This window comes from Galeopterus variegatus, unplaced genomic scaffold (assembly GCF_000696425.1).
Source record: "Galeopterus variegatus unplaced genomic scaffold, G_variegatus-3.0.2 Scaffold7269, whole genome shotgun sequence".
Taxonomy (NCBI): Eukaryota; Metazoa; Chordata; class Mammalia; order Dermoptera; family Cynocephalidae; genus Galeopterus; species Galeopterus variegatus.
The window spans coordinates 80,930-89,233 of NW_007733380.1; the positions used below are offsets into that span (position 1 = coordinate 80,930).

Sequence of the window (8,304 nt, forward strand, 5' to 3'; positions counted from 1 at the left end):
TAACAAAGCTGCTTACTGATTAGCAGACACTGTCAATGAGACTGAAATTGATATTCGCATTTCTTAACCCCAAAACTCTTAATTTTGTTTTTGAAGCAGAAAATTTTAAATTGTTAATAATTAAACTCTAGAAAGTTAAATATGGTAGGTTTTAGTATAAAATATCCACAGCAGCTGTGGAAAGAGAAACCAGAACAACAGAAACAATTATGATGATGGTGGAGTTATGTACAGTTTTATTTCTTTTATTTTCCTTAACATTTTAGACCACAAGATAAAAGCTTTCATATGCATATATTATCTTTATTTACTCTGTATGGGTACCAAAACTCCACCTCCATCCTTTTAGGGTTTGGGCTGGGTCAAATTAACAGAAGAAAACCATACAAATTTATTTAATACTAGTTTTACATGGCACAGGAGCCCTCAAAGAAGCAGTTACAGTCAGTTACTTTTATGCTGAATTGGACAAAGAATAGTGAAGAAGCAACTAAATTATGTGGGGAGGCTTAAAAGATAAGAGTTATTTTGACAAAGTCTGCACAGAATTCTCTTGGTTTTGACATCTCATGTTCCTGGAAGATAAGAATGTTGCATCTTTCTAATATAGGGCAGGTGTCTTTCACATGGGAATTTCATCCTCTGCTTTTAAGAAATAGCAATAAGATCAATGTGATCTTTTTGTACCTGCTGTTTCTCAAGTGCCTTTAACTTAAATAGTCACTATGCCAAGGTGGTGGGGCAGGTGTCTTTCACATGGGAATTTCATCCTCTGCTTTTAAGAAATAGCAATAAGATCAAGGTGATCTTTTTGTACCTGCTGTTTCTCAAGTGCCTTTAACTTAAATAGTCACTATGCCAAGGTGGTGTATTTTTAACTCCTGCAACTCTCACTTAGTCTTATATATGGTCAGTCATTTATAAGTTCACTACCATTTACTCCATTTACTGCAAATATCTTCTTCCTTAACAAATCTCTGGCTTTGCTTTTACTTAAGAAATCATTCTGAAGGCCTATGGCTTTCTTAGTCCTTCCTCTCTGCCCCACCCAGTTGTCTCATAAAACGTCTCTTCCATCTTCCTATTTCTTAAAATATATTTGAGTCTCTGAGAATATTCAAGAAAAAGAAGAAAGCAGAAACTTGTGCTTCAGAAGCAGCAAAGCTGTGTTTCTAAATTTTCCTAGTAATCTGCAGACCTTTGCTTTTGAGTAGAAGGTGAAGGGGGAAGATATGGGAGTAAGGATTAAGTTTTTATTGATAAATAAGAACTAAGGTTACTTTTTCCAACTTATTTCAAATTTCCCTTAATTGTTGCTTGGAGATACAGCTGTAAAATTTCACAGGTCACAGAACCCAAGTCAGATCTAAAAACCTCAAAAGGACTTGAATATTTGAAATATGTCTACTGCCAGGGTTCTACCATCATGGCCATTGGGAGCCCTGTGTTTCATGGATTACTTTTTCCTATTACCCAATGTACAGCTGACCTACTAAGATTCCATTATACAAACTGAGAAGATACTTGCAATTCAGAAATATGTGCATTTTTCAGGAAGGCCACTGTTAAAAACTTTAGACAAAATAAATTTAGCAGAGTTTGAGCAAAGAATGATTCATGAATCAGGCAGCACTCAGAACCAGAAGAGGTTCAAGAGGTTCAAAGAGCTTTGCAACAGCAGCATGGGCAACAAGCTTTAATAGACTGATGTGGAAGTAACATGAAGAACATATATTTGACTGCTTAGAGTAGAAAGACCCTAGTTAATGTCCACAGTTAGAGGTTAGTTGGCATTTCTGATTGATAAAGTCTCTAGTTTCATTTTACTGTTTACATTGGGCTTTGGTTTGCTTACATGGGAACTTAAAGTGCTAGAGGTGCCTCAGTCTAATGGCCTCCCAATTAAAAATTTTTTAACTGTACAGAATCTGAGTTATTCTACCATGTGAGTTAAATGACAAACTTAGATAATCTCTTTAAATTATTTGACCCATTTATTTGATCAATAATTTCTGCAAGTTCACTTTGTTTTGATAACTAAAACCTTTTTCTCTTTCATAGCCCTAGGTCTTAATGATACAATTCAGGTCTGGTTAATAACCTACCACCTAGCCTTTTGGAATGATGGGTAAAGAGTGAATCTGAAATATAATTTCTGTTGGTATTTTCTTTCTTTTTAAAATTTTTTATTGAGATAAAACTCATATAACATTTAAATTTACCATTTTAACTACTTTATACAATTCAGTGATTTTTAGTGTATTTATGCTGTGAAACCATCAGTATTACCATCTCCCCAAAAAGAAACACAGTCCATCCCAATTTTCCTCTCTCCTTATCCCCCAGCATTCAATAATTTACTCTCTGTTTCTGTGGATTTGCCTATTCTGGGTATTTCATATAAACAGAATCACATAATATGTAGCCTTTTGTGCCTGGCTTCTTTCATTAGCATAACATTTTCAAGTTCCATCATATTTTAGCCAGTCAGTACATCATTCATTTTTTTGTGACTGAATATTCCATTGCATGGATAAACTACGTTTTGTTTATCTAGTCATCAGTTGATGGACATTCGTGTTGTTTTTATTACACATAATAATAGAATAATTACATATAGTAAGGGAATATTTCTGTTATTCTTTTATAAGTTTTCGTATGAACATATCTCATCAATTTTCTTGGATATATACCTAGAAGTGGAATCTCTGGGTTATGTGTAACTCTGTGTTTAAGTTTTTGAGGAGCTGCCAAGCTTTACCATAGCAGCTGCATCATTTTACATTCTCACCAGCAATACATAGAGTTTTAGTTTTTCTACATCCTCTCCAACACTTGTTATTTTCCATTTTATTATTTATTATACCATACCTGGTGAGCTTGTAAAGCAGTATCTCATTGTGGTTTTGATATGCATTTCCCTATTGACTAATGTTGAGCATCTTTTCATATGCTTATTGGCCACTTGTGTACCTTCTTTAGAGAAATGTCTATTTACATTGCAGGGGAGGAAAAATTATTTTTTTCTACTAACTTCCTAGGTTCTCTGACTGGGGCCCTGTAAATTGGACTGACCAAAGACAGATGAACAAGAGTAAAACAATCAGAAGTTTGTGACCATGCAATCGCACTTCACACATGGGAACACTCAGAGATGAGTAACTCAAAGGATTGATTAGAACATGGGCTTATATAGCATCTTAGAAAGGAACAATAAATTTTTACAGAAGTGACAAATTAAAGGAAAAGGTCTTTCAGTTACTAAAGTAGCAAGTATACAGGAAACTAATGGTATATCAGTCTAGTTAGTAAAGTTTGTTATATAGATTCCTCTGGTGCCCTCTTCAGGCTGATTAGGATCTAAATGTCTCTGACAATTAACTTTTATTCTTCTTGGTAGAGAAAGGAGGAAGAACACTTTGTAAATTTATGTCCTGTGTTTAGGCAAATAGGGGTAGGGCAGAAGGCTTTTCTTGTGTCTGCTCCTTTTCAATTGCCTTCAGCTCAAAACAATTCTTATGCCAAGATGGCATATTTTGGGGTGTCATATTCTACCCTACAACATCCTTTGCTCATTTTATAATCGGGTTGTTTGTCTTTTTATTGTGGAGTTGTAAGAATTACCTATACGTTATGGATACTAGATACTTATCACATATATGATTTGCAAATATTTTCTCTCATTCTGTGAGCTGCCTTTTTATTTTCTTTATAGTATCCTTCGATGCACAAAAGTTTTTCATTTCGATAATGTCCAAATACCTATTTTTTTTTCTGTTACTTCTTGTGTTCTTGGTGTCATACTTAAGAAACCATTGTCTAATTCAAAGTCTTCAAGCTTTTCACCTGTTTCTTTCTAAGAGTTTTGTAGTTTTATCTCTTACACTAGGTCTTTGACCTATTTTGTGTTCATTTTTGTATATGGTGTGAGATAGGGGTCCAGATTCATTGTTTTGCATCCAGAAATCTAGTTGTCTCAAACCATTTTTTGAAACAATTACTTTTTCCATTAATTGGTCTTGATACCCTTGTCAAAAACATAGATGTACAGGTTTATTTCTAGACCCTTTATTCTTTTATGCTTTATTCTGTTATATTCATCTATATGTCTATCCTTATGTCAATACCACACTGTTTTAATTAATGTAACTTTGTATTAAGATTTAAAACCAGGAAGTGTGAGTCCTCCAAATTTATTCTTCTTTTACCAAGACATTGGCTATTCTGGTTTCCTTTTATTTCCATATAAATTTTAGGTTCAGATTGTCCATTTCTCCAAAGAAGGCAGTTGAAATTTCGATAGGGATTACATTGAATCTGTAAAACAATTAGGGAATTATTGTTACCTTAACAATATTAAGTCTTCTAATCCACAAACATGGGATGCCTTTCCATTTATTTAGTTCTTCAATTTATTTAAAAAATGTTCTGTAGTTGTCAATGTACAAGTCTTGCTCTTCTTATTAAATTTACTTCTATTTTACTATCTTTGATGCTATTGTTCATGAGATTGTTTTTATAATAACATTTTTGGATTATTCATTGCTAGTGCACAATGAACACTACACTGATTTTTATATATTGATCTTGTATCCTGCAACTTTGATGAACTTGTTTATTAGTTTGGTTTTTTTTTTTTTTACAGGGTTTTCTATATATAAGATCACTTCATCTGTGAATAGAAATAGTTTTATTCCTTCCTTTCCAATCTGGATGCTATTTATTTCTTTTTTCTGCTAATTGACCTGGCTAGAACTTCCAGTACATATTTGTCTTGTTCTTTGGGAGGAAGCTTTCAGTTATTCACCACTAATTATGATGTTAGCTGTGGATGTTTTCTAGATACTCCTATCAGCTTGAGGAATTTCCCTTCTATTCCTAGTTTGTTGAGGGTTTTTTTATTATTATTATCATGAAAGGATGTTGGACTTTGTCAAATGATTTTTTTCTGCCTCTTTGTCAAATACTTTTTGTACACTGTTGTTATTTTCTCTAATTTGGTCTTGAGGTCTCTCCTAAGAAAGTGTCCATAAACTGTAGCCCTACCCTGGTGGGACTGCAGGGGAGATAGTTGTGGAGTGGATAGTTTGCAGTGGGCCTTTCACAGCATACTTCTTTATCCTGGTGGATGGCCTAATGCCTAAGTGTCTGACCCATGACAAGGTGTCCCTCTCACAGGAAACTTGTTTACACTGGCAGGTGCCCGTGTGGCTCTTGTCTGACCTGTATCCAGTTTATTCCTATCAAGATAACCACTCTCTAGGAAAGTCCTGGCCTGGAAAGAAGTGTGTCAGTCAGGTGAGAAGAGGTAGTACAACAAATCACATGAAATAGCAGAAGGATCGATACTAAATCTTCTATATCTGTTTGGTAGAATTTACCAGTGAAGCCATCTGGTTCTGGGGTTTTCTTTGATAGAAGGGTTTTTTTTTTTATTACTGATTAATTTATTGTTATACTTCTATTCAGATTTTTTATTTCTGTTGAGTCCATTTTGATAGTTTGTGTCTTTCTAGGAATTTGACCATTTTAACTAGGTTATATAATGTTTTGGCATATGATTACTCAGTATTTCCTTATAATCTTTTTATTTCTGAAAGTTTGGTAGTAATGTCCCCACTTCCTTTTCTGATTTTGTTCACTTGAATTTCTCTGTTTAATTCTGGGTTTGTCTAGCTAAAAGTTTGTCAATTGTATTGATCTCTTTACTTATTTATTCTTTATTGAAACATAGTTTATTGTACATGTCTGTGGGGGTAGTATTGATCTTTTCAAAGAGTCAACTTTTTGTTTCTTTAATTTCCTCTTTTGTTTTTCTGTTTTTCATTTTATTTATCTCCACTTTAATCTTTATTATTTCTTTCCTCTGCTTACTTTGGGTTTAGTTTGCTCTTTTTTCTAGTTTCTTAAGGTAGGAGTTTAGGTTATTCATTTCACATTTTTCTCTTGAGTATGGACCATGCAATCTTGTTTCTTTGTATGTCTTGTAATTTTTTGTTGAAATCTGAACATTTTGAATATTCTAGTGTGGTAACTACAAATCAGATTTTACCCTTTCCCTAGGGCTGTTTACTGCTACTTTTTATAATTGTTTGTTTAGTGACCTGAGCTGATTCTGTAAAGTCTGTGTTCTTTGTCATGTGTGACCACCAAAGTCTCTGTTCCTTTAGCTAAGTGGTCAGCTAATGATTGGACAGATATTTTTTAAACTCCTGGAACCAAGAATATCTCCCAGTGTTTGGAAACAGGCTCTGTGTGTGTTGGGGCATGTCTTCAAATTCATCCATGCAGTTTACAACTCTCCGTTAGCCTTCACTTTCTGCTTGTGCAGAAACTCAAGGTTTGCCAAAGGTGGGAATTTTGAGCCCTTCTCAAGTCTTTCCTGAGCATGTGCACAGCCCTGGGCTTGTGCATGGCCTTCTGAAAGATACCCAGAAGTATGTCTGAGCTTTTCAAACCCTTAATCCCCAAAGCATCTCATTCTCCAGCCTTTCCTCCCAAGCTTTTTGTTTAGTCTACTATTTTCCCCAATTGTTATTCACTGCCTTAACAGCAACAACTAATACATTTGCCTATAAACATGTTTTATAAATGTTTTCAGGTAATGACTTTAGTACTAGGTGCATTCCCTGTTAGGTGAGACAAAGACAAGCCTTTTGAGCCAGTCTTTCCAGGGAGCCACCCAGACAGGACAAAACAAATACTTAAATATATTCTGCTCCCTCTGGTACTTTTACTGGCGATGTGTGATGTTATTTTCAAGGCTACAGCTGAACTGGAGAACAGAGGATGGGACTAGGATAATTAAAATGCTACAAAGCTCACTATTCTTACCAAGATCCAGCTAATTTTCTTGAATAAGTACTTTCTGGATTGCTGGAAGCTTTTCGTTAGTTTCCAGAGTTAAAAACAAAATTAACAGTATTTTTTCCTGTTTTTCACTGTTTTTATGGATGGGGGAGTATTTTGGGATTTCTTCATCATTTTTGCTGACATCTTCTATGGTATTTTCTTTTTAAATTAGGGTTGATTCTAATGGTTAATTTAAATTTAAGGGATTTCAGCAGGGTTGATTCTAAACAAAAGAGAAGTATTAGGGTGTTTTGGTATATGACTGAAAATTATTAGACCTAAACCTGAAATGGAATATCATGCCATATTATGTGCAGTCTTCTGAATGCTTTCTAATACTTAGAATTAATTTTAGTCCTTTTGCATATGTACCACAGTCAAAAGTTAGAAAGAAGCAAGTGTAATAGAAAGAACTAATATAAAAATGGGGGGGTGGGAACCAAGCATTGAAATGAAAATGAAAGCATGGTCCTCAGATGTCTAACCCAATATCTGTCAGAGAATGTGATGATAGGAAAAGACAAGCTTAGAGAAGTGTGACTTATTTACAGTGAGGGTGGGTACAAGGACATAGAGAGGAAGCCTGATGCTGTGAGTAAGCTGCAAGCCACCAAGTCCAAATAGCACAACAGCGAACATCAAGTCAGTAACCATGTCTGTATCATTGGGATGGTGCTAGAGCCATTATTATTTTTTAATTTAGAACTGCAATTTGAGATTTCTTTACATATCCACACATACATACTTGAGATGCATGCATTTTTAAATTATATCTTGTCATTTTAAAACCAAATTATGTTGGTTCTTTTTGTTTATTTGTTGTTTTGTGTGTGTGTGTGTGTGTGTGTGCACGTGTGCGCACATGTGCAGCAAGGAGCTGTACCTCCAACCAGTTCGGTTCCTCCTGTTGCCGGGGCCTCATCCGTTGGACAACCTGGAGCAGGATTTGGAATGGTGAGTTATGACCTGTCCTAAAAATTATAATTGGCATTTCTAAGTTCTTTTCTAAATCACAAGTTAACAAGTATTTCTATAAAATATAATTCTTCTATATAAATATAATTATAAATTATAATTATAACTTATAATTATAAGTTTTATAATTCTTTTTAAAACTTAAAAAGTCATCTGCTTTAGATCTTAAGTAGTCTACACATGAAGTGATAAAAATAGTTATAAATTACTAAAATTCTACCATCAAATTAATTTCTATAGTATACTGTTATGTAATTTTTGGAATAATATTTATCAAATATAATCTTAGCTCAATCATTAAAATCAATCCTATTTTAGTCAGGGTTCTCCAGAGAAACAGAACCAATAGGAGATAGATATAGGTAAAAAAAAACAGATATAGATATATAAATATAAGAGGGAATTTATTAGGGTGTATTAGTCTATTTTTGTTGCTTATAACAAAAATACCTGGAACTGGGTAATTTATAAGGAAGT

At 34.0% G+C, this 8,304-nt stretch overlaps 1 protein-coding gene across 1 annotated transcript in view; it reads left to right on the top strand.

Moving 5' to 3' along the window:
• The window catches only part of SNAP91 (synaptosomal-associated protein, 91kDa), an 80,976-nt gene that overhangs the window by 63,795 nt on the left and 8,877 nt on the right, over positions 1 to 8,304 (top strand). Inside the window, exon 20 of the mRNA XM_008591763.1 lies at positions 7,723 to 7,806. Coding sequence (XP_008589985.1) covers positions 7,723 to 7,806 — 84 coding nt within the window. The remainder of the gene's footprint in view (positions 1 to 7,722; positions 7,807 to 8,304) is intronic.